Genomic DNA, 27,788 nt, shown 5'->3' on the forward strand with positions numbered 1-27,788 from the left:
CAGAAGGTGAAAATCTTGGAGGAGGCCAGGGGGACCAGCACCATCACGTACAACAATGCGAGAATAACAATCTTCCAAGATCTATCTGCATTTACCCTGGCCAGACGACGGCTATACGGCCCACTGACAATTCCTATGAGAGAAAGGAATTCAATACCGCTGGGGCTATCCCTTCTCGATTTCCTTCGAATATATGGGCCAAAGATCACAGCTGGTCACTGAAGATGACATAAAAGGGGCAATTCAAGGGTATGTGGGCACTACAGAGGACCAGAGACAGCCCACCGGAGAGGCTACGAGATCAAAAGATGGGAGCAGGAACGTGAAAGACAGGAAACGGATACTGGGATCGAGAAAGTTCAAGAAACTGTACACTGCCTCGCCACCCCTCAACGATGGCCTGGGATGCTCCAATGCAGAATGAGAGACACGGGCTGGATGCAGGAACTAGCACCGACATACGATCCAGGGGAGGACTTGCTCCCCTCGCTAACAGCAAGTATGGGGGGACGCACTATAGAGTTGTTACACACACATCACGTTGGTCACTATGGTCCCGAAACCGATTATGCGGTGAAACTCGGTTCGGTACTTCCAAGATGGCGGACCGCAGAACAGTCCGCGTTGAACACAACGTTGCAGTCTCTACACGTTTGCCGGGAACACGGCGAGACACTCACGTGATTCCATATACGGCTACTGTTTTGGCAGACGCTCCGTGAGTTTGTTCCTAGGAGTTCTCATTGTATTCTACCTTTGCTTTCCTACATCCTATTGTACTAATACTGTCTTGATTCTATTTCAGACTTTCTTCCCAGCCGCTTCGGTCCGCTCTATTTCCGGGGCCATTTCCTCCTTCCCGTCCAGACGTTCAGCTCTATTTATTTCTTTGGGGTTCCTTCCGAGTAATTATTTGCTACAGTTTAGAACTGGGTTCTCTTTCCCATCCTACTATTCCCATCCCATCGTGCACACACTTACCTGTTGGTTACTTTCTAGATCTCCCGTCCTTCAGCCCTCTCCGAACTCTCCAAACCCCCGCTCTCAGGGAATGCTTCAGGTATTCGAGGATTTGCCATCTAAAAGGTTAGGAGTTCTTCTATCTTCTTAATTACTTACCGCTCTCCTCTCCCGCAATCACCTTACCTTGTTGTCTATTGCCATCAGAAGAATCCTTCACGCATCATCATTGAAGACGTCACCTTCATTCTGTGATCAAGATACCGGATTCCGGATCCCGTCAGGGTTTTGTTCCCCAGAGGGTTTCCCTGCCGGTCGCACACTTTCTCTCGGGATTTCATTACCGGGTAGCAGGCACTGCGACGGTCGGGGTAACTCTTACAAGCTGCATTGGCCGTTCCTTGATCTTCCAGTCTGCCAAGGTGAGACTTTCTTTTTATTCTGAAGTCGATTTCGACTAGAAGTAACAAGAGTGTTAAATTAGAAAAGTGATGATCAAAATGGAGAAACATTGGTGGAGGGGGAGAGAGGGGGATTTAATTGGGGGGGGGGGGAACGGGGAGGGCTCCATTTGTGAGGTGCCCATGAGGAAGGGGCAAACTGATGGTCCAGCCAAGTACCAAGAATGGTCGAACTTAATAGCTGGGTGCTTGGGGAGAGGGTTGGGGGGAAAACAGAAGGATGGGGCCAAGGAATTGGTAGTTAGGAGGGGGGAGCAGTTGGGGCTAGGCTCCACCTGAGGGGGATGGGTTCATGGGGGGGGAGGGGAAGTGGTGTTGGTGGTCTTGAATTCACGGCAAGCCCCGTTAACAGGGCAATGGCAAGGTGTAACTGGACGCAGGGTCATCCCAGGGATGCTTGATAAGGTCAGGGTAAGAGAGGCTCCCATAAATTGCAATGGCTGACCAGCTACCCGACCTGGAGATTGGTTCCCTAAATGTCAGGGGAGTGAATTCACCCACAAAGAGATCCCTCCTCGGCAGAGAAATCAGGCGAGCAAAATTGGACCTGCTCTTTCTCCAAGAAACCCATTGGGTGAGGGGAAAGGAATCGGGCATCCGGGGTGGTGGGATAGGGGAAGTGTTCCATGCCTCTTACAAATCCAAAAAGAGGGGAGTGGCGATTGTGATGGCTAATGATCTGGGCTTTAAGACAGAGGCCTCAATCAAGGACCCGGAGGGCCGATATCTGTTCCTTAGAGGGAAATTACAGGAAACCCCTCTCACGATGGGAGTGATTTATGGCCCGAACGAGGGGACAAACATCGTTCAGGGAGGGGGTCAGGGACCAATTAAGGTTGTTTGTGGAGGGTACTCTCATAGTGGCAGGGGATTTCAATATGGTGTTAAACCCGGTGAGAGACAGGAAAAGAATGACATCTCAGACACCTGTAGCAGCAGACTACTCCACTTCTCAAAGTTTCTGCAGAATTAATAGAGACCTGGGCCTAAAGGACACACTCCCTAGCACGGCCATGGGTGATCCCCCTTACACACATTACTCGAAAACACACAAAATATTTTCAAGGATTGATTACATCCTGGTGGACAGTGCCCTTCTCGCGTACACACAAGACCTAAGGGTGGACCCTGTAGCCTGGTCAGATCATGATCTAGTACGGATTACATTGAGGGGGGTTGGGGTCGCTGGCGTGCATGGTGGTGGAAATGTAACGACGCCCTGTTGAAGGACAAGGTAACAGCCCAAACAGTGCTGGAGAACATAGTCGAATATTTTGAATTAAATAACGGGGAGGTCAGCCCACAGATTCTGTGGGACGCATTTAAGGCAACCATACGGATGGTCCTGATGAAACTAGGGGCGCAAAGAAAAAAAAGGAAAGGGACAACCACGAAAAATTCTTACGAGAAAGAATAGCGGAATTACAACTGGGACGAGTGTCTGGCGGTTCCATCACCCCTGAGCAAACTGTGGCCTTAGACCAATATAGGACCCAACTTAAAGACCTGCTGCTGAGGAAGACCGAAAAGAGCCTATTGTTTCTCAAACAAAAATATTATGAAAAAGGGGACGGGGCAGATAGATTATTGGCGTGGAAATTGAGGGAGACCCAGAAAAGTAAAATGGTTAAAGTCATGAAAACCGAAGAAGGCATAAAGAAATATGATACTCCGGGCATGGGGGGGCCTTCAAGCAGTATTAGGAATGGTTATATAAATCAGAATTTAATGGAGATGAAGCCCTCATAGAGGACTTCCTAGCAAGGTTACCCCTACTGTGCCTATCGAGGGACAAGGCCGAAGTACTAGAGGCTCCGATATCGGAGGAGGAAATAGTTCAGGTAATAAAAGGAAATTAAGTGGGGCACGACACCGGGGAAGATGGGCTCTCTGATGATCTACAAGTTATTTCGCTCCACCCTAGCCCCACACCTAGCCAAGCTTTTTAATGCAGTTCTCGAAGGGGACAATCTGCCCAAAATGATGATGGGGGCCATTAGAGTGGTATTGCCAAAGGAGGGTAAAGATCCAACAGAGTGCTTCTCCTACCGTCTAATATCTGTCCTAAATACAGATGTCAAGATTCTGGCGAAGGTAATCAATCAGTAGGAGAATGGAGGTGATTATGCCTACCTTGGTCAACGGTGACCAAGTCGGTTTCATCAAGATGCAACAGGGGTCGGATAATATCAGGAAGACCATTGAATTGATACACTTTGTGCCGAAGTCGGATCTCAATGCCAGCCTGCTCTTCCTCGACTCGGAGAAAGCCTTTGATAGAGTGGAGTGGAGGTATATGGCAGCTCTCCTTCAGAAAATGGCATTTGGGGAACACATGAGAAAATGGGTGGAAGCAATGTATAGGGCCCCCATGGCGAGAGTTCAAGTGAATAGGGAACTTACGGCCTCCTTCAACCTAACTAGAGGTACGAGACAGGGGTGCCCTCTATCCCCCCTAATATACGCTATCACGATGAAACCTCTGGCGATAACCGTGAGTGTCAGAATTCCTCTCCTTCCTTGTGGTAGTCTCAATGCGACCGGTTTGACCCGTTGTGTAGGAGAAGAATTCTCTCTACCAATATACCCCTCTAGATGTACAATATTACATGCAGAGGAGTCTATTAATCGGAAGGCTGGATGCAGGACATGACTGTGGTGGCTGCAAGGGAAAACACAATATTGAGTCACAGAAAGGACAGCGATATAATGACAAGGTATGTCCCAATCTCTATGGACTAACCTGCGTTTTAAGCTCAGTAGAGATGAAACGCATAAAACAGTAATGGAAGACTAGATTCACAACCACCAACGGGATATTCTGTAACGAGATACCAATACAATAAGATGATTGCAATTTACTACTAAACACAATTCCATAAGACAGAAGCTTACCAAAGCGTTCCTGATGATATCTTCAATTCAGTTCGATGGCCGTGATGAGCAAAGGTTCAATGAAAACCAAGCCCAAAAACAATTCAGGCAAGAAACTACCAGACGGCACGAGGACGCCTAACGAAGCCAGTACACTTCAGGCAGTCCAGTCTCTAGTCTGTGTACCATACGTGTGGAGGTTTTGTGGAGCACAAGAAACAAAGTTCCAGGAAGTAAGGGCAGTCCGTATGAATATCCGGGTCTGGCAGGTTGCTGGAAGAAGATGACAAAATCACAAGTGAAGAGGGGAGTCTGTGGGTGTTCTGGGTCAGGCAGAAATGTGGTCAGAGGTACAAAACGAAGGATCAGAGGAGTCCGTGAAAACAAGCCGAGTCGTTACCAAGTATCAGAGTTATACAAAACAGCAAGGGTTAGGCAAAGAGCGGTCCGTGGGCAAAATCCAATTCGATACACAAGAAGTCAGCATGGTACAATAAACACTAAGGCCAAGGAAACAAATTCAGAAGCATCGAAAAGGAAACAGGGAGGTGCTTAAGACCGTGAAGTCACGTGAACGCACTGAACATTTTCCCGAGCCGTGGATAGAAACATACGTGCGTGTAATGGTTGTCAGCGTTGCCTTTGCAACTTCCAAACACCTCGATACGGGGCTCTAGATGTGGATAGTTTATATTTGCGGTTACACATAAATGCAGCTCAGTCTGCCTGCCACCGTTTAACTAAGAATTTGTTTCGCTTATATGATCTTGTCCTAGTGTTTGCACAGTTAATAATTCCTGCCTTAACTGGAGTCCTGACAGTGACGAACCACCCAGGAATACAGGTGATTCAAAGGGGCCAGGTTGAATTCAAACTATCACTGTTCGCGGATGATATCCTCGGATACCTTGTGGACCCCCCCACCCCTCGACACTCCTGGTTCTGCTCTCCGTAATCGACACCTTTGGAGCCTTTTCAGGTCTAAAAATTAACAAATCCAAATCTATGTTGATGCCACTGCGTCCAACGGACCGGGTACGGGACCCTGTGAACAGATTCTTGGGGTCAGGGTAAAAAAATGGCTATTCAATACCTGGGAGTACAGGTGACCAGAGATTTAATGACCATGGCAGTGGCTAATTATGATCCGCTGCTGTCCATCATTAAACCGGCTTTGACCCGTTGGGGTAGCATGATCCTATCATGGTATGGCCGTATGACGGCGATAAAGAGGAATGTCTTGCCGAGATTACTATATCTATTTACGGCCCTCCCCACGATGGTCCCAGAATCTACATTTAGAGAACTACAGACGGTAGTGCAAAAATGTATCTGGCAGGGCAAGACCCCAAGGCCCAAGCGATCTACTCTCACCCTCCCCAGGGAGGAAGGGGGCTTTGGCCACCCAGACTTCCGGCTATACTACAAAGCAGCCCATCTAAGGGTATTATTGGAACATATGAGAGACGAGATGGGTATGTACTGGACCTATCTAGAGGACATGAACGCCCATCCGTTCAAGGTGAGGGATCCCTTGTGGGCGCCCCGCAAAGATATTCCGGGCAGACCTCTCGGGCACCCCACTCTGGGGGTATTGTGGGCCCTGTGGAAGGAAAGCACGCAGTCAGGTAACCTATCATCATGGTCCTCCCCAATGCTTTCACTCTGGGGTCTCGTGGTACGACTGGGAGACAGGGTTTTCCACAAGGCACATGAATGGGATGAGAGGGGACTGGAAAGGGTGGGACAGCTGTTAGTAGATGGTGAATTCCAAACATACGAGGCAGTGGTTGAAGTCTTGGGGGCTGGTAGGGACACTGTATTTGAATACCTTCGGTTGAATGGGCTCTTGAGCGATCAGAAATGGGGGGAGAAAGTCAAGAAGTTGTTAACCACGTTTGAGAAGGTACTGGACCTAGCCAGCTCCTGTAAAGGGATAATGTCCAAATTGTACAAAGTCATGAATAACAGCGATAAGAAAGATAGGCAAGGGTTTCAACGATATTGGAACGAGCTGGCACGGGAGGACCTCTCAGAGGAGGTGTGGGACAAGGTGTACAAGATAGCATTCCATGAGAACTTCTTCACTGCCGACATGGAACATAATTTCAAGGTACTTCAGGGATGGCATTGAGACCCGCTAAAGATATATAAGATGTTCACAGGGGCATCCCTGCGGTGCCCGTGGGGCTGCGGCCAGATTGGTTCAAGAGGGCGTATGTGGTGGCACTGTCCGCAGGTAAAGGCATACTGGGAGAACTTAATGAGGTGGATGGCAGAGGTTGTGGGGGGAATCCCTCCCGCATGACCCAATGACAATGTTATTGGGAATACCGAAGAGAGTTTCTGAGACAAAGGTACCCCCGAATGTGGGAGACAATGCTGCGGGCAGGGAAGGTGGCCCTGGCCCAAAAGTGGAAGACCCCAACGATTCCAAACAAAAACAACTGGATGAATACATTGAAAAATATGTTCTTGATGGATAAGTTGACGGCTCTGGTGAACAACAAGTCGGGCTCGTTCAGGGCAGCCTGAGACAGGGTCAGACTGAAATGGGGATGGGATGTGCATTAGGGGAGAAGTGGTCCTGGTTCACCGAGGAGGGGGGATTGATGAGACACAATAGAGGTGGGAAGCAGGAAGGAGGGATTCCCCTAATAGTATGTGGTGGAGACATATGTTTGTAGGAGGTTTGTAGGAGATCTCCTGTGGCACAACTGTATAAACCCCTTTTGTGTATGTTCTGTAGATAGTTTTGTGTACACTTTTGTGTTAATCACGCCCTGGACCATTTTCCGTCCTGGGCACACTTTGTTCAATTGAATGTCTACCCTGCTGTCATGTGTGACTGTGCCCTTTTGTGGAGCCTTTACCTCAACATTATAGAGGTTGATACTTACCTGTATTTCCACTGTATATAATCACACCTGTCCGTTGTTACTTTCGTGCTTATCGAAAGTTTTGTAAAATAATCAAGAATTCATCTTCAAAAAAACCTTGTGTTTTGAAATAAATTTATATGTTTAGAACCATCTCTCATCCTGATTTTTTGATATGTAGTAGTATGAGGTGGGGACATATGTTTGTAGGAGGTCGGGTAGCCTATGACAGGCCCATCACTAGATCAGGCAATGCCCAGGACGAGCGTTATATGGAACGCGTATCCAAAGACGGAATACTGTCCCCGGATGGGGAAATTTGACTCACAGTGAAGAATCACTGAACTGCCAGATTTACATTGCACAAGAAACTACCGTTGTTTGTTTGATGGGGGGGGGAAGGGAAATGTTTGGTTCATGAGGACAGGTAAAGCTTTGAATCGATACATAAATGTCGTCCTTGTTTTTGAATGTTAAAAAAAAAAATTTTAGAGTCCTAAATCGAGCAGAAGAGCTGGGGGTCTCTAAGTTTGAAGGGAATTAGCACAGAAATGAACATTCACCCTAAAAAACTCCTCCAAGGAAGAGGTGGAGGTTATATCATTCTCCAGTGAAGAGAGGCTAAAAAAGGCTCCTAAGAAAAGGAAGAACTCAGAAATGGAAGAGGAAGGCGGGATGACTTTGACGCGGATTCCCTCATAGGCCCACGATCATCCGAGTGGGAATGACCAACAAAGATTGCGTCACAGCTAAGGAAGCATCTCTAGACGCTGCTTGCGAAAGAAGCTAGGGCTGACTGCCCTAGGCCTTATCTCCCAAAAGGGATTGCGGAAAACCCAGAAATAGATGACCAGATGGTCCCGTTTACAGGCAGATATGTCAAAGATGTAAAGAAGGGACTAGATAGATCCTGCAGATCATCTTAGAGGACGCAAAGGAAAAGAATGAGACCACTGACCCTGTGATTATGAATGTGTGGGCTCAGAGGGCCATCTGTCTGTTGGGGAATGCTAACAGCGCAATCACTGTGGAAAGGCAGAGATCGATTCTTGTAGAAATTGACCCAAAGCGCAGCAAATTGGCCAATTCAGAGGAAGTGGCAGCACCTAAGGGCAAGCTGTTCGGTGACTCGTTCATAAAGGAAACGCCTACGCAGCCTTAGATAAGGCACAGGCTTCCCTGAAGAGAGTATTTGGAAAGCACATTTTTGGAGGGGCTGGCAGAGGCAGGGGCCGCTCTGCCGGGAACTAGGCATACGGCAGGTCCTTTGGAGACAAGAACCATTGGAAAGACAAGGACGACAGTAAGCCCAACCCGTTCTTCCCCTCGCAGGCAAGAGGCAGGAGAAGGGACTGGAGGCACGCAGAACAGCAACAACCTAACTCAGGTGAGATCAGACTATCATGCGTGAATGTTGAAATAAGAGATTCCCCTTGTGGTCGAGAGGCTAGACTCTTCGAGAACTGGTGTCACATATCCACAAATGCTTGCGTGCTAGATACTGCCCTAGGTTTTCACATAGACTTTTTATACCCTACCAGTACAGCAGAAGTAGCCAAAGATGTTAATAGAAAGTTTAGCACACGATTTGCTATTAGATGCAGAGATAAAAGGACTGCAGCAAAAGGCTGTCATTGTGCAGGTGGCAGATTCCTCAGAGAGTTTCAGAAGCAAAATGTTTCTAGTGAAAGGGAGACACAAACTGAGGCCAGTTATCAATATGTTATGTTATGTTACTTGGCATTTATATAGCACTTTATGTATCATTGGTATGATCTCAAAGCGCTGGTAGGTTGAACGCCCTCGGGAACCGCAGTTCAAGTCAGTAGAGAGAGAGAGAGAGTGTCTTATGGTGCGTGGGCGCACCGGATATGTGTGCAGCTGGTGTGGTTGTTGCATGATAGCTGCTTTTTAGCAGTAGGTGTGTTGCTGAGGAAATCAGTTGGATGTGTTCAATCTGGAGGGTGGACACCCAGACTGAGTTCTGGCTGCGTTAGGCCTGAGGAGACGCCTAAACTAGCCAGAAGGTGCTCAGCTAGCTGTCATTATTAGAATGATGAGGTGTTTGTGGGGTCTTGTTAGTATGAGAACAGCTAGGCCAAATGTTTCATAGCATAGCTGTGTTCTAGTTGAATGATGGTGTATAGGAGAGAGTAAGCGTAGTAGTGTGATGTGGCGGTTATCAGTAGAGCGTCTGCGTCCAAGCACAAGAGCAGGTCAGAGGGCATACAAAGCGGCATGGGGATACAGGTACATAGCATATATATATATATATATATATATATATATAGCATAAATAGGAGATCAGAGATATATCCACTCCATCCACTAAGCTTTAGCACAGTGATGATACTAGGCACACTTTCTAGATTCAACTATACTACAGTGACGCTATTATGCACATTTTCTAGATTCAACCCTAGCCCAGTGACGCTAATCAGGCACACTCTCTGAATTCAACTATACCACAGTTACGCTATTAGGCACACTTTCTAAATTCAATTATACTACAGTGACGCTAATCAGGCACACTCTCTGAATTCAATTATACCACAGTTACGCTACTAGGCACAATTTCTAAATTCAACTATACCACAGATCTGCGAGAGTTGAACACTTTCGTTAAATACAGACATTTCAAAATGGAGGGTATACACCTCCTGAGGGACATCTTATAACAAGGGGACTGTCTGGTCAGGATAGATCTCAGAGATGCCTACCTAACAGTTCCCATTTCAGCAGATCAACAAAAATATCTATGATTCTGCTAGAAGGGACAGATATGGGAGTTCACATGTATACCCATCGGGCTGGCATCAGCGCTGTGGTGTTTCACTAAATTGATGAAACTGGTGGTGTCGTACCCGACAGAACAGGGGACACATTGGATCATATACCTAGACGACATATGTGTAATGTCTCAGGACAGGAATTTGATCAAGGAAAAAGTGAATGCCATGATAAATCTACTCCTACAGCTCGGATTTTTGGTGAACTGGGAGAAATCCCTCCTGCTCCCGAAACAGACCATGGGATTTCTAGGTTCCATGGTAGATACGTTGCAGGGAACGCTAAGTCTTCCTCTGAGCAAAGTGAACAACATCCAAAAAGAGATCAGAAATACTCTGGCGAAAGAGCTTATGTCGTTACGGGAGGTAGCCAGACTGGTGGGTCGCTTGGCGTCATCTATCCAAACTATTTTCCCAGGTCCACTCTACTACAGGGCCCTGCAGAGATTGATCAACATCTCAGGAGGGGGTATCTTACGAACAGAGGGTGCCTCTATCGCAGGAAGAGAGAGGAGCTGGAGTGGTTACTACAACATATGGATGCTTGGAACGGGAGAGCAATGTTTGGCTCGTCCCTGGACCTAATACTAGAGTCCGATGCCAGCAGATGGGGATGGGGGCCCGATGCAGGGATCTGTTGACAGAAGGCAGGTAGTTAGGGAAAGAACGAGATCTACACACCAACTGTCTAGAACTGTGGGTGGGACTGTTCACAGTGAGATGTTGGACTCTAGAGAGGGCGCAATGCTCTGTACTGCTCAAGATGGACAACGTGTCCATGGTCAGATACATAAACAGACTGGGCGGCACGAGATCCAGAATGTTGTTGGAGTTGGCAAAATAATTTTGGCACTTATGTCTTCAGAGGAAAGTGTTGGTGATGGCAGACTATCTGTCAGGCCAACAGAATGAGGTAGCTGACTGGAACTCCAGCGATTGGAAGCTGGATGAGAGAGTATTCCAAGAACTGATAACACAATGGGGTCCATGTCAGACCAACCTGTTTGCATCGAGGACGAACAGGCAGCTGCCTCGGTTTTTCAGTTGGAGGCCGGACCCTGAAGCAGATGCATTTCTCCAGACTTGGGTTCCGAACACAGACTATATATTCCTGCTGTTTTCAATGATAGCAAAGACATTGGCCCACGAGAGGACACAGCAGGTTTCAATAACTCTGGATTGGAGGGGCCAAGTTTGGTTCCCCAATCTTTTGGAGACGTCTCACAACATCCCGGTACCTCTTGCCCAAAGAGCGAAAGGATTGTGCGGGACCCCACGGGAAGCAGCCACGCAGTGGTGAGAACAGACAGCCTCAGCCTAATTGCAAGGACGATTACAGGGAATCCTGAGCAAGGCTGGGACTATCGGGCGAGGGTGAACATATTATCCAGCACCAGGGACCAGAAAGGCATATAGATCAGCGTGGCATATAGATCAGCATGGACAAATTGGTATAGCTGGTGTATGGAGAGGAACGTGCATCCCTCTGGGTACAGATGTGGTGGACGTAGCTAACTTCCTAGCACAGATGGCCACAAAGGGCAAAGCTTACAGGACCGTTAATATGGCTCGCTCTGCGATATCAGTGGAGCACCCCATATGGAAGGGTTACCGGTAGGGGAGCACCCTTTAATATGCAGATTGTTGGGATTAAAATTGCTCAGACTCCCTAAGGCTAGGTATTCACAGTTGTGGGATATTGATGGAGTTTTTTTTCACATCATGGCCTGACAACAGGGACCGATCCAGAAAAGTGTTGATCGCCAAGGTGACAATACTGTTATGCCTTTTATCATGCAAAAGAGTTTCTGACATGAGAGCGTTGGAGGTTAACAGGAAATCGATATCTCCATCAGGAATAACTTTTTATATCTCAAAGAAAACAAAGACTGGTTTGAGAACAGTATACAATGACTCATTCCCAGATCATCCTAAATTATGCCCAGTTCGATGCCTAGTGGCATACGAGGACATGACAAAAGAACTGCAACCCATGGGGGTGTCTCAGTTGCTCATTGCTTTACAGAGACCCTTTAGGGCAGTGACTCCAGCAACCCTGGCGAGATGGGTGATGCATCAAGCGGGCATAGTTATATAATGCTATGGTGCATATTCAGTTCGAGGAGCAATGGCCTCTAAGGTTTGTAATATAGGAGTGCATCTAATATAGGAGTGCATCTTGAGGATATTATGAAGGCAGCAGACTGGTTGAATGAAATTTTAGACCCTTTATTTTAAACCGATCAAAAAGGTTGCAACATTGATGGTAGGTAAGCTTTAAACAAGCATAATCTGAGCCTCCAGGTCTTGGCATAGAATTCAGATTTTCAACACTATTGTTATAGAAAGTCATAATTGTATTAAAGACATGGAGGCAAAGGATTATCCCACGCTAACAATCGTGAATTTTAATGGATGTTAATTTTATATTGTTAACTTGGTTTATGACACAGTAATGTATATGATGGATGATTTGTCACGATTCCGACCCGTCTATAACAGTGTCCTGAGATTTGTTTTAATTTGTAGGTCCCACAGCAAGCCTGCGGGGTCTTGAAGAGCTGTCTGGAATTATCTGAGTTTGCGTTTATTGGTTGGAATGCAAAAGTTATAAAGGATCAGTGAAAGAAAGAGGATAATGACGAGATGGTGGCAAGGTTTATGGAACTGGAAGTGAGATGATTGCTCTGGGAAATCACATGTTCAATGAAAGACCAATGATTAACTAGTAAAGACTCAAACTTTATGGGATTTGTAGTCTGTTATGCTTTGTTGTGTACATATTATTGCTTGGTTTTATGCTGCTCAAGAAGTAAAGTTGAGAGAAAGCATAATCCCTTGCCTCTGTATCTTTAAAATAATTATGACTTTCTACAGCGATAGTGTTGAAAATCGAAATTATACTCACTGCTTTTCTGCCCCCCTAAATGTTTATTTCCCTCTAACACCTGTGAAATCCTATAAGCAGGCTCTTGATTGATACGCAACAGGAAAACATAAGCTGTCAGAAGAGTAACGTTGTTTGAGTTTTGTATGGATGTGCCTTCCCAGCGATTGTTTGAAAAGTAGGGTATGGTATTGTTGAGAGACAACATTACATATCTTTTACTCATGGGTTTACCCCTCAAAATCTAGGAGTCCTGCGTTAGAGGGTTCATGTCTCTTTAAGGCAGAGACAGTCCTGTGTGGTTTGGGTCATGTGGGCCATGACGTGAGAGGAGGGAGGGGGCAAGAGGAGTTAGAATCATTAGTACGTTGGTAGTTGAATAAAGAAGAAGTGAAGTCTCCCTCTTGGTGTGCGTCCCTTATTTAATAGGCCGCAAGGTTATAACAACTGGCGACAAGGCTGTTGCCGTAGGACACCAAGATCCTCCTCGTTAGGCACACGAGCGATCCCGCTGCACTGTGCCTGCTACTGCGGTTGAGTCCAGACTGCGTCCACGGCTGTCCTCCGACACCTGTCCTCTGCTGCAAAGGAACCCAATTCCGGGCCTCGCCAGAGTCCTCCTGCTGCTGCCAGCTGGGTGCTGTCCGGACAGCGCAAACAAGGAACGCGCCTCCCCGTTACCGCGTGCCAATCTGCCAGGGGTCGAGGCACCTGAATCCACGACCCACATGTCACCACAGATGGGTGGACCCATACCCCCACTGCGAAGGCTGCAACTACAGAGCGGCACCACAGCCGCACACTCTACACATGGGCCAGCCCCAAGCAGTGCTGGGCCTGGCCAGCTCTCTCTCCCAAGGGCTGCACAATGAACCCAGCCTGTCTGGCATCCTCGCCTGGGCCTCCACGGCCACGTGCGTAGGCACGAGCGCTCTATCATGTGCCAGCAGCCACCAGAGGGCAGGATTGCCCACCACTGATTTCAAATAAGAGCCTAACACAAGGTTTTTCCAAGACCACCAGCCAAGTGGTGCTACCACCTCCTGCTACCAATTGCCACCATGAGTTCGCCCCAAGGTTAGGCTGTGCAGTCCCAGACGATTCCAGTCCCTCCCATGAGGTCCATAGCCAGGGCATGGTGCATGCCTCCCCAATTCTCAATGACCCTGCAGGTTGACAAGGGCCGGCAGTGGTTAGAATGGTTGGAGGATTTTAATAACTTTATTGCAGCAGCGGGTAAAGAAAACTCCCCGAAACTACGTAACGTGTTCCTCAACATAGCTGGAAACGAAATCAAGACACTGATTAAGACGAGTCCAACAGCCGAACACCCTGATTTTGCAACACTACTCACAGCTCTCAACAAAAGGCTTGTCATTGTGCCCAATAGAGACTACGAGAGGTACATATTCAACCAGTATACCGAGAGAGTTGAAGAGATAGTTGACAAATTCATCACACGTCTGTGAATTAAAGGGGCACACTGCCAGTTTCACACCTTCTCCTTGGACGAAGCCATTTCCCTACGGGTAACTGAAGGGTGTGTATCGCAGACACTCAAGAAACAATTGCTCAAAAAACCACTCAGCGTCGATGAGGTCAGCAAAATGGCCAGGATTTTCGAGGGAATGGACATACAAGCAACCCAGATGTGAGGCAACACCACGTCCAAACAGGACAAAAGTGAGCTGATTGCAGCCGTTCAACCAAGCAATGCAAGATCAGGGGACAAGAACACTGGAGGGGGATACCTGTCAAACCGAGGATGCAGCGGCAGCGCTACCACTGTGGGATGGCATTTCCCCACTCAGGGGCATGCCCCGCGCTCACCCAGAGGTGTGGGAATTGTGGTAGAGAAGGCCGCTTCCAGTCAGTCTGCAGAGAGGGCAGGCCCTTGTCCACACCACAAATGCCACCACCGCCACAATACAGGGCCTACAACCGGACCCCACAGACCCAGGCATACCAGATGCACCCATACATACCAGCAAGGGCCGAGACGATATGTGAGGGTCGTGGAGGACCACTACTCTGAGGACAATACACATTTGTGACATATGACCAGATTTCACGGATTCGTGATGAATACGATGGACCGCCACTCCAACGATACTACCCGACAGCACCACACGGAGTGGAACACGAGAGTGACCAGTATGACCAGTATGCCCAGAATGAATACGTCAACCTCATCATGGACGAGAGGGAAGCACCCAGATTACCAGTAGAGATCTGTGTCAGACAATTCTGTTTCCTGGTTGATTCAGGGGTCTCTGTAAACACCATGGGGGAGAAGGAATTTCATCAAATCCCGGACAATCCAATGCTGGCACAGACAGTATCCAAGATCTTCCAGTGGGGAGCCGATGTTAAGATGGATTTCTGAACTCTGTCCTGGAGGGGCAGAGGTTCAGAAGGCCAGCCTAGTTTCTTGGAACAGGGTAACCTCTGGACAAGCCAGACCAATCAGGGTAGCGATCGCGGCGGTCAAGACTAGGTCTCAAGAGGGGCGAGGGTGACTGAAAGCCCACAATGAGCACACAAAGCAAGGACACTTACAAATTACTCCAAGCAGGTGTTATATTAAAAATATAGACACATTTATTACAAGGCCTTTGTAACATTGACCGTAGCGAGAAATCACAATAAAACTCAAGTAAACCAACACATCACAATCAAATACAATATATATACAATTACCAACGAGTTAGACGCACGAAATGTGAAGACCACCTAGATGGGGAGGAAAACAGGCAGTGCGAATAATAGTTAGACCCAGTCCGCCTTCAGAGGCACCTAACTAAAAGGAAGTCCGAGCCCTACGAAGAGTGGAGCCTTATGCTCAAAAGTACCTGCACACGCTGGTGCCAACGGGCAAAGGAGAGTCTCTTCAAGGGAATCAGGCAGTTTAGTTCGATGAAGATGAACAGAGCTCCGCGACTCAAGCGCAGCCTCCACTGTGGGCAGAAGCAGAGCGCGAGTATGGAAAGGCGTGCTGTTAGACACAGCGGGGAAAAGTTATGGGCTACTGCAGGAGGGCGACCAGTTCCTAGCGATGCTCCTCACCAGTCCCCGATGCAGGCAGACCCAGGCTTCTCCGCGTCAGTTTCCGTGCTGGCAGGTTCAGATACGAGCAGGGGACGTCTCGGCGTCGTGTAGATTCCACAGCAGCAGAAGTTAGAGTTGAGGATGTCCCAAACGCAGTGAACCCACACAGTTTGTTACCACAGCAGGGCAACGGAGTGGCCGTGTGTATTTCAGCCCAATGTACACTACTCACTTCAGACCTAGGAATGCCAAGTGTACGAATCATGTGAGAGTGACAAGGACTCGTAATACAACACAACCTGACGGCGGTTACAGAGCAAGACTCCTGGGTAGGCTGGTCAGTCTGCTGGATGGCCCAGAGACACTTCCGAAGGCTTACGTGCAGGAGATGGTGAAGATGCGAGAATAGTTGTTCCCACTATTCCAAGGGGTCGAAGTACCAGTACCGGCCTTCTCGTTCGATCAGAGGTAAAAAGTGTTTCACCAAGCGACAGCAGTGCAGAGGAGCAGTCCTTCAGCGGATCACCAGAGATTCCTCGGTTCAGCCTCGTAGTTGCAGGATACTTGGCTCCTGTATTCCTTTGTTCGTGAGAACTCAGGCGATCCGACATGGTAGTGGTGTTTCCAGCCTCCTCTTATCCACGGTTCCCTTCGCACCAAAACGGAGGGGACCCAATGGGAGATCTGCTCACAAAACACTCACACCATACGTGGACCTATCACGGACCATGGTGGTCCCAGGCATTCACAACACACTAGACTCTCTGGCACCCAGGATGTGTATTGGGACCAGACATCCCAGCCCACATCCTGGAGGCACACACAAGGCCTGTAGAAGCCCGCGAAAGCATCTGTGTTTCGCGGGAAAGTACATGCCCAAATAAGGAAGGCCCCGGGTCGGCTCGACCTGGGGAAGGTGAAGGGGGCAAGACGGTCAGCGGACAGGACAAAGAGCCTCGTGGTCTAGCCATTTTGGAAGCCAGGCCACCATTTTGGGCTAAGTGTGAGAAACGCACTGAAACAGCCAAAAGGAGCTCAAAACACAAAGAAATGATGGCTGCCACCAGTCCCGTCCATGATTCACTTGCACCGTTCGTTAACAATCCTAAGAGAGTGTCTAGGGCCTGTAGAAGACTAGAGACCCAAGAGAGCAGTAACTTAGCTTACAGTGCCCTCTTGTGCCATGTTGCGCGAAAGCTGCAACATGATAAAAGAACTACGGAAAACAACGTTTTCCGGTACTGACTGTTTTAAGGGCATGTCAGTTTCCCCGTAAGAATGGAGCGAAAGCCCAGAGGAGTGCGGCAGAAGGCTGCACTTCTCTGGCAAAGTCTAGATCATAGTGAAAACAACAGCAAAATGTTTAGGGGTTGCCACAAGGAAGGAAAATTACCCACAATTAAGAAATCTTTCCTAACAGCCGACATCCCTCTGAACTCTATCGGATCCTTCGTACACCGGCTCATCCATGGTGATCGTTCCACTACAACAATCATCCATGTGATCCGTAGCCCAACCAAAGGAAGGTGTCTTCTCAGCTATCGAACAGAGTCTTGTTTGGGCCTTATTGACATTCACGTCCAAGAAGGCGACACCATTTGCTCGACTGCCCCCACAAGTGACGCAAAAGACCAAGTCTGCAACCTGTGGAGCAATCAGTCACCAGTGAACACCATCACGAAAGACATAATCTTGAATGAATTCCCACTCCTGTGCAAAGGATTAGGCAAGATGAAAGGTCCCCCGGTTAAATTGCACATAGACCTATCAGTCCGGCCCGTCCCCCAACACCCGAGGAGAGTTGGCTTTCATCTACAGGCTGCCGTGTCAAATGAGCTCAATCAGCTTCTTGAGGACGGCATCATCAAACCGGCCACAGGCACAAACCTGTGGGTCTCAGCACTAGTGATTGTGCCTAAGGAAGGGGGGGGGGGTCGCCTGAGACTGTGTGGACATGAGGATGGCCGGTATTACCCAAATTGTTCGTTTACAATTGTTCGAATGAACAATTGACCGAATTTAAAGGGTCACAATTAACCTTTTCACAATTGACCATATATATATATATATATATATATATATATATATATATATATATATATATATATATATATATATATATATATATATATATATATGGTTATGGGCAGGTTTGGGTTGGGTGGGGGGTTGCAGGGGGTTTCCCCCCGCATATATGTTACAATTGTTGTAATATGAACAATTCGTATACAACCAGATGGCCGTGAGAGCGACACCCCAGACCACGGATAGAAGACATGATCAACAAGGCTGTCCTCTTCTCCAAGCTTGACCTCACCCAGGGGTATCATCAGAGGGAGCTTCACCCCGAATCAAGGAGCATCACCACCTTTGCAACCTCGGACGGTCTTTTCCTCTACAAGCGCCTACATTTTGGCATCTCGTCGGCAGCCAAGATTTTCCACGAGGCCATCAGACAGGTCATCAGGCCAGTGCGGGGGGCGCTAAACTACAGTGACGATATCCTTGCGTTTGGAAAATCGTGCAAGGAGCATGACACTACCATGCGGACGACCTGCGCTGCCATCCAAGGAATAGGGTTGACACTCAACATCGACAAGTGACGCTTCAGCAAAACCAAACTGACGTTCTTTGGACATATTTTTTCTGCTGAAGGCATGACACCCGACCCCAACAAGGTCTCCACCATATTCAACCTTCAAGAACCAGGTCAGGCAGCCGACGTGAGATCATTTCTGGGAATGGCAGGCTACTGTGCCAGATATATCCCACACTACGCCACCATCACGGAGCCGCTAAGTGGCGTTTGACACCAAACAGGCTCTGGCCGAATCCCGGAGGCTTGCCTACTTTGACCCGGACTGGCACACCAAAATTGTTGTCGATGCAAGACCAGTGGGGTTGGGAGCCATACTGGCGCAGACAAATGGGGTGGACGCACAGCCAAGACACATCATGGCCTACGCCAGCAGGGCGCTAGCCCCACCCGAGTCTGCATACTTGCAAGCTGAGAAAGAGTCTGGCAGCTGTGTGGGCGTGCAAGCACTTCCACAACTTCATGATAAGGAAGAGATTCACCCTCATCACGGACCACCAGGCTCTGTTGTCACTGTTCGGGAACCCCAGGACCAAGATGCCCCCCAGAATGGAGCGATGGGGCATCAGGCTCTCAGAATATGACTTTGAGATAATCCACCATCCTGGGGGTGAGAATAATCCGGCAGACCATCTGTCAAGACACCCCACAGGGAAGCCTGTGCCTAGACCCGGTGATACTGAATACATCAGCTATGTGACAGCGAATGCACTTCCCCCAGCTGTCTCGCTCGAGATCGTCGCTTCAGCCTCAGCGGCGAACCCCTCCATGGCCCTGGTGATCAGCCTTACAGAGAACAACTGGTGGAGAGACTACTGCCGTTCTGTACTGTCCCACCCAGGGGCATACAGAGGTGAGCTGGAGAGATTGGCCAAGGTGCATGCAGAGCTGGCTGTAAAGGACAAAACAATACTCCTGAGTTGGTGCAGACTTGTCATCCCTGCGACCCTCTGGTCTGAAGTTATCAAGACAGCCCACGAGGGCCCATTGAGGCGCAGACAATACCAAGAGACAGCTCAGATGTCACGTGTGGTTCCCATTATTGGATGCCATGGTAGACCAATGGGTGAGGAACTGTGTAGCGTGCCAGTGTACGACCAGGGCTGAGGCTCCGATCCCACTTCAACCAATGCAGATCCCGGAACACCCCTGGGAGAAGGTTGCTGTAGATTTCTATGGGCCCCTTGAATCCGGAGAGTATCTGCAACTCTTCATCGATGAACACTCAAGGTATCCTATTGTAAAGAAGGCAACATCCACAGCGTTCGCCCAGGGGGCAGCGATTTTTGACAAGATCATAAGCGAATGGGGAATCCCAGTCATCATCAAGTCGGTCAATGGTCCCCCATTCAGTGGCCATGATTTTGTGGCTTTTGCAAAGCACATGGGGTTTGCCCATCAGAAGATCACACCTCGGTGGCCGCAAGCCAATGGGATGGCGGAGAGGTTCATGGCCTTCATCAAGAAAACCCTAAAGAGGGCACGAATCGAAGGCGCTGACCCCCATCAAGCACTTTGTCGACTGCTGCGGGAATACCGCAACACACTTCACAAAGCCACGAATAAGACCCCTGCGGAGTTGATGGTGAAGTATCAGGTTTGCACCCACGTTGTAAGACACCCGGCGAGCCAGCCAAAAGCAGATCAGGAAGTTATAAGAAGAGACACTGAGCGGAAGGGAAGAGCTCGGGTGGAAACAGATCAAAGGAGAGGAGCCCGACCGAAAGAATTCCATGTAGGGGATGAGGTGCTGGACCAGCAAGCCACCGTCAGAAAGACAGACTCCCGTTTTGCTCCGAACCCCCTACAGGTCACTGCAGTCAAAGGAGCGATGGTGACTGCCGTGAACTCGGAGAAAGAGATAACACTGAACAGTTCATTGTTTAAACATGTTGTTAAAGAAGAGGATGAAATGCCCCTCCCTCACAATCCAGACCCAGAGCCTTGTGAAGGGATGATCTGTGGGTTCCAACGAGGTGGTTATCCCGACAAGTGGCAGAGGTGGCTGGCAGCCCTGAGGCTGGTCCAAGTGGGGCCTCCAGTGTCCGTCCCCAGCAAACCATCAAGAAGCCACTGCGCCTCGTTGAAGAATGCTGAGCCGGAAGCAAGGACATTTGTCCCGGGGTGTTGTTAGAGGGTTCATGTCTCTTTAAGGCAGAGACAGCCCGCGTGGTTTGGGTCACGTGGGCCATGACCTAGGAGGAGGCGAGAGGAGTTAGAATCATTAGTATGTTGGTAGTTGAATAAAGAAGAAGTGAAGTCTCCCTCTTGGTGTTCGTCCCTTATTTAATAGGCGGCAGGGTTATAACATCCTGGAGCTCTGAATGTACTATAAAGCATGCATCCCCTTGCTGCCTCTGGTACATTCTCAGTGAGTTCTCTTGCTCCCGCCCCACGCCTATTAGCCCCCTAACTCTATCGTTCAGAGTCCATGAGCCCATGTGCACTCTCCACTCATAATCCATAATTCCCCTGCTTTCTTCACATTACTACACTTTATTTCTAATCAAGTGTACTAGTGTCTTGCGCCCATCGCCCCATGTTACACCCATCTGCTGCCTCTTATCCTTTTCCTCAATGCCCAAGGTTTGTGCTGTCCTTATGTTACCCACGCCACAGACATGCATGCCTTCGTATTTACTGTACTTCCATTTTCACCAAATTGTATGTTTTGGTGTCGACAGCTTCATTCATATCACGTGTTTAAGAGCCTTTGTTGAAATACTTGTAAATCACTTGTCACTTTGATTTAAAAAGACATATGTTCAAGCACCATCTGAACCTTAGTACAGCATAGACACCCGTGCGGTCCACCTGCACACTCACATCTATCAAAGTGTTTTACGCTCTGTATACATTATCTAAATTACATTTCTGCTTGCCCATAATTTTTAAAGAATGTGCACTTTCAATTCATACATAATTACTTTGTGAAAACTCTACTTCACATATATGAGCTCCCACCATCCTCTTCGCTCCCCCACGCCTACTTTTCCTGTTTTTGCACGTAGGGCCTTACAACACTCCGAATCCACCATCACTGGGAAAGATTTAAGCAAAATAAACATATTACTCACCTTCGTTGATTCGTGCCAGGTCATTTTCCTCTGATTGTGTGTGGGCTTTAAGTGCCTAAGCTGTAAGTGGGCAGGGGGTACGTGATGATCCGAACACCCCTGTCGGAAAAATAACAATGAATGGTCAGGTACGGTCGGGGAAAGGGAAGGGGTCAAATTTCTGCCTGTTTTTTCTCATTTCAGATGCCTAGAACATGAGACACTAGTCACTAGATCGCGCTCAGTGTAAGCACGTCTACTTGCTCTACTGTCCTGAGTAAAACGCTCAAAGTTCACAGAATAAAAATAATTGCAAAATCCTGACGATCTTTTGTCTGAGCCTATCCAATGAGAAAATAATAAGTATAGCGGAAAACATTTCCAGACCAAAACTAGGAGGATTTCTGCAAAATGAAAAATCTCTCCTTTCAGGGCATGCGCAGTGGGGAAATTAAATATCCTCCAGAACACTGCTGTTCCCAGATATGGTTTAACTTGATTAATGATATTTAGAAGTGGGGAGCAAGCACTTAATTGTTTTGTGTTTCTGCTGCAAATACAACTGTGTCACTGTGTTTTTTCTTTTCTGTGCTGTTCATAGGTTGGATTGCCCCGATTACTTACCGATAATCTTCATTACTCCTAGTCCCATTCTTCCCCGTCACAGCACTTACCTCTGAAGCCCCGCCTCCACTCAAAGAACACTTTTTTAAACATGTATTTTCCTTGGAGGTATAATTCCTACCAATTACCCACAATTCAGCAGTTACTAATTTCCCAAACTGGATAATGGGACCTTCCCCACCCAGAGAGGGAGATTAGGGTTGTCAGTACTGTGATGAGGAAGAGTATCATTAAGAGTAATGAAGATTACCAGTAAGTAATGGGGCATTGACTCCATTCCCCTCTTCCTGTCCCAGTACATACCCCTGAGTCATACCAAGGGATCGCCACCATAGCTCTCAACCAATTGTCTTGCAAAGGCGGGTGAAATCACCCGATTTTGTTTCTGGCGGGTGAGACGCCCATTGGAATGAATGGGCGTGCAGGAGGCCTGGCGGGTGAGTCAGCCCTTTGCAAGGCGGGTGACACCCGCCAAAAGCGGGTGAGTTGAGAGCTATGTCGCCACTGTGAGGTGTGACAAAAAAGGGGTAGGCGGGGCCTGGATGCAGGGCGCGCGGCACAGAAAAGAAATGATGGACACAGACACGCTTGGTTGCGCATAGCTCTCAACTCACCCGCTTTTGGCAGGTGTCACCCGCCTTGCAATGGGCTGACTCGCCCATCAAGCCTCCTGCACGCCCATTCATTCCAATGGGCGTCTCACCCGCCAAAAACAAAATCGGGTGATTTCACCCGCCTTTACGAGACAAATAGTTGAGAGCTATGGGTTGCGGTGTCAAAGCGTAGACTGCCTATGCGGGCTTTCTCACTCTCTTTTATTCTTATCACCTCATGTGATCTATCCTCACTCCGTCATCACGTATTACGTGGACATCACATCCCTCACCAACTTGGACGAACAAACAAAAAATGAACTTTCAAACATCATGACAGTCTTTGATGGTGTTCACAGGGGGCGAGTCCCACATGCTTCGGCCTCAGGCATGTTTGTAGATGCCATTTAGGATGTACCCTTGGAGTCGAGTGGAGGGCACCAGCCGTCTCCTAAGTGAGTATCGCCCTTCATCTTCCCTTCGTGGAGTGGCCGATCTGGGCGGACTCCTTTCTCTGTCTCTGGGTGTAGGGGTCTCGGGAGCTGGCATTTCCCTCTGGTCTTCTGGTGTTTGCTCAGCCAGTAGGGATGGGGCTCTCCTGGGGGTTCTGTCCTCCTGGGATTCCTCCCACAAGGTGGGTGGTGTCCGTTTGAAGTGGGACACGTTCCTGGTGACAGTTTCTGACTCTTGCATGGCTGTGGCTAGCCCAAGTTCTCTATGGGTGATGATCCAAGGAAGGGACTCATAGGGGAGGGCATCTTCCCCTTAGGCGTACAGTACTTAACTAGTGTTGTGTCTCCTACATGGAGCTGACTAGCTGTGGCTCTTCTTGAGTTATCCACCCTTGCATTGTGTTCTTGTCTCCTCCGTTCCATTGGCTAAAGCTCCACTTGTGGGGGATGCCACGAGTGGTGAAGGGGGAGTCCTGCTTGGATGGGTACCCTGAACATCAGGGCTGCATGGCTGGCCTGGGTGGCTGAATGAGGCGTTTGCCGATAGGACCAAAGAAATCGGTATAGTCCCGGTAGCCACAGTCGTTTTTTGTCCTTGGCGATCCTCACACACACTTGTTGATAGATGCCATAAATCTTTCTTCGTCGCTGTTGGCCTGGGGCCAGTATGGTTTAGGCACTATGTATCTGCCATCTTATTGACTCTGCAGTTCTATGCTGCTGCCCCCCTGCAACTTGGGCTAGGCACCATGTATGTTTTTGCAAGCACTTAAGTAACTAAGTAAGACTTCTGTAACAGCCCCACGATGCCCAAAGACTGTTTGTGCGCTTTATAAATGCAAATAAATAAATAAATGGTGTAATATGGTGGTGACGGGTTCTTATGTCATCGATGAAGCGTTTGAACTCTTTGCTTGTGAATGGAGGACCATTGTCAATCTTTATTCACAAAGGTATTCCGTGGACAGCAAACATTTTCTCCAGCGCTGTCATGACAGAGGCCGCGTCAGTGGAGTTGACTGTCTCGACTTCCAGGTATCTTGTGTATTCGTCTACCGCTACCAGGAGGTAGGCCTCGTTGGTGATAGTGCAAAAGTCTAGGTTCACAGTGTCCCAGCGGCGCTCACTTCTCGGGGGACAGGCCATGGGCTCTGGAAGTCCTGGTATGCGGGTGGCTAGGCAATGTCTACAGGTCTCGACAAGACCTATGACTTTCTGTTGTATCTGCGGCATCCACACTCGTGACTTGAGGAAAGCTTGTGTCTTTACGATGCCCTGGTGCCCCTCGTGCGTGAGCTGGAGCACTCTCTACTGAAGGTTGGTGGGCATTACGATGCAGTGTCCCTTGAGGATCAGGCCTTACAGAGACACAGACAGCTCATGTTGTATCCTGAACAAGGCTTTCATCATCTCCTTCGCCTGGGGTGTCCGGTGAGTGACAGAAGTGAGGAAGGTTTTCCACTCCCCAGTTAGTATTGCTTCATTGGTCTTTTGCAGGCAGGGGTCTCTGTCTGTCTCTTCTGTGATTTAATCTAGCTGCATTGCCTTTGATTTGGCACAGGCGGTGGATGATCTGGCATACGTGCGCCGCAGCCTTCTTGGCCACTTCACATTCCATTGCCGTGGCTAGTCGGGCCGTAGGGCATTGATGGTAGTCATGGTGTTGCGGTCTGTTTCTGTGTGTCGTGGTAAGCGGCTAATCATCTGCTCCATTTCTGTCACATGCTCGTCTGTCCTCTCTCGTTATAGTGCCATGGTTAAGATGGTGTCAAGCAGCAGCTTTGACTCTGATAGGATGGATCTCGGGAGCTTCTCGGAGGAGAGGCCATGTATGACCTGATGTCTTGTGAAAACAAAATCAAAATATCGAGGCTGAGTACCCCAAAAGGAAATACACCGAACACGGGTTACAAAGAAACATACAAAGTACTTTATTTTATACTGAATCCAGTTACAAAAACAGAGCAAAATCAGATAGCTATCGGCCTTCAGTGCAACACACCAAACTCCAGCGTGGTTCAGTGTGTTCAGTGAGAGACGCTGTACATTAGAATGCATCGGCTTTTTATACACTTTGTGAGCACGATGTCCAGCCCCACTTCGGGTTAATATTCCACTTAACACATCACCGATCTAGGGTTCATGCCAAGTCTCGAACAACCGCATATAACTGGTTCGCTTTTAATACATGTATCAACAAGCCTATACAGCAACTGTGTATTCTGGGATTTTCCATGTTAGTCTTCTTAAACATTAATACAATGTGGTCAAACAGGTGTTCTATGTTCATTATTTGAATACATTGTTTTTATAGTATACTCATGTATTAGTATCTTTACACGAGTAATCCCTTACGCACAAGTCAACGAAGGACAACGTCTCCGTTCACGACCTCAACAAGTGGCCTGCAGGCAAGTTACATATTAGCTATGTACAGAGGTCAAGACGGCCATGTTGTATTTTGGAATGACATCGTCCACCATTTTAACTCACAGGGTGACTTTACAAAGCGAATCCTAAAATGGCGGATTGACCTAAAATGGCGGCTTACATTGATTTTAAGGTCAGGACCTTGCAATACGGATTCTTTCGCAAGTGACTTTGGAGCAGCTTGGCGTAGGCCAATATACATATATTTATTGCAATAGGAGGCACAATATCATTTCTCTTTTGACAAACCCTCCTTTTTCGCCTATGCCAAGTGCTAAAACTACTTTGGATCTCCTTGCAAATAACTCCATGCATCATCGTCCATGCACCCTGAATCACTGTCGGAAAATTCTATTGCCGTTAGGTCATTAGCTAAAATTTCTTTCAACACATATTCTTTGGAAGTTTTATCTGGGGAATACACTTTATGTCCTATCGAACCTATCGCTTGTGCGCTGAATGTAGACACTGAATACAGCAACAAAGAAACAACAGGATTCCCAGAATAATCAGCAAGACCGAAAGTACCTTCCAACCCCAAGATCGCAAGAAGTCCCAGAACCAAGCGCTAAGATCCCAGTTTCCCTCGGGAACATGCGCTTCGGAACTAAGGATGTGCAGATTCTGTATTGCCTTGAAGATAGCTGGGGAGGAATCTGGTTCGAAAACACAGCAAGCAGACCCCACTAATTTACACACTCCCCCCCGTTCAGCCAGAATGACATCTAATGCCATCCGGTTTTGAAGTGCTAGTAGTCTTATCGCCTTCTGTTCTAACGTCATATTATAGAGTATGTATGTCCGTGGTCCGGTTGATGGTTCTCTCCAGTACTCTCACTAGTTTTCTGATATCTTCTGAATTCGCTATCTGCCCCCAAAATGCCACAACTGATTTTGCTATATCTCCCAAGATTTGTGCTGGGGTGTCACCATTCTCGTCCCGCCGTGGACGAGCCTTTGAAACTTCTTTTGTACTAACTATAAACACCCCAGGTAACAGGATTTCTAAATAACATGTTCCCTGCCAATCCCTGGGCAACCATGGGAATGCTACATTACCGCAGACAAAGTAGACAGGTTCGCCTACATACAAAGGTCTGTTTTCCCCAGTCAAATTTGCAACGTTGGCACAACCTAGAAAATCTCCCATTGACTGAATTCCATTCCTCTGTATGCAAAAAGAAACTGAATCGGGGCTATGATTAACAGTGTAAGAAGGAGGCATGGCATCCTTATTGCCTATTGGAGTCATCTTAAAGGAAATCAAAGATTGGAAAGGACGAGACAGTTTATCAGGAGGCCTAATAGAAGCAACATTAGGTTTACTCCTTTTTGCAAAAAGCAAGCATCCCAGGGGAGTCAAAACACGTTTCTCAAAACTATTCAAATTGGTGCCATCAAAGTTCCCTGAGATGCTATCATTCCAACAACCAAAGATCAGTGCTGTAAGAGAAGCATAGCAAGCAGTTGTCAAAGGTAAAGGATGAATATACCAACCTAGCCCCTTATCCCTGTGTTGCGGTAAATGTGAGCAGACCCAACAGTTAGACTTATTAAAAATGGCATGCGTAGCATTCATGATAAGTAGTAGAGTGTTATTGTGGTACCGTTTTCTATGCTGAGAGTCCCTAGGGGATAGAGTATGCAAACGTACAAAGGGAGTAGGAACAATAGGTGTACTTTCAGTAGGTAACAAAAGTTCTAAAGAATGAGTTTCCTCAAGGTACCACAATCCTAAGGCAGCGACTATTAAAAACCCAAATATCATTATAAAAATACAGCAATACATTTTCGGGGCCCAGGCATTTTGTCCATTGTCTCGGTTGGTCACCCCCTTATTTACATGTCCCATACGAGCGGTAGCAGGGATTGTAGTCTTCAAACGGATACCCAATGTTTGTTGCTGGCGACCTCCCGGTCGAGCGACTTCTTAGTCCTTCCACAACCATAGCCAATAGAATCCCATTTCTCAAATTTTGGCAGAAACAAGCCCTTGATAATCCTTTTCTTCTTCAAATGCACAGCCGAACCGTGCCGTAAGTCTATCAGATGCACAGCAAAACAGTGACGTAAGTCTATTTTCTTGGACGCAGATTGTTCCTAACCTTTCCCAGTACTGTTTGATCCGGAAACAAAATA

At 47.9% G+C, this 27,788-nt stretch overlaps 1 protein-coding gene across 2 annotated transcripts in view; it reads right to left on the reverse strand.

Moving 5' to 3' along the window:
* LOC138521162 (zinc finger protein 510-like) overlaps nucleotides 1-21,754 on the reverse strand; it is a 392,105-nt gene extending 370,351 nt beyond the window's left edge. The window contains exon 1 of one of the 2 annotated variants that reach the window (XM_069633749.1): nucleotides 21,572-21,754. In XM_069633749.1, coding sequence (XP_069489850.1) covers nucleotides 21,572-21,595 — 24 coding nt within the window. In that variant the 5' untranslated portion in view covers nucleotides 21,596-21,754. The remainder of the gene's footprint in view (nucleotides 1-21,571) is intronic. The other variant, XM_069633751.1, reaches the window with a different exon arrangement.
* Nucleotides 21,755-27,788: the final 6,034 nt, after the last annotated feature.

The sequence above is a fragment of the Ambystoma mexicanum genome, chromosome 13, assembly GCF_040938575.1.
Source record: "Ambystoma mexicanum isolate Mex_15411 chromosome 13, UKY_AmexF1_1, whole genome shotgun sequence".
In the NCBI taxonomy this organism is placed as follows: Eukaryota; Metazoa; Chordata; class Amphibia; order Caudata; family Ambystomatidae; genus Ambystoma; species Ambystoma mexicanum.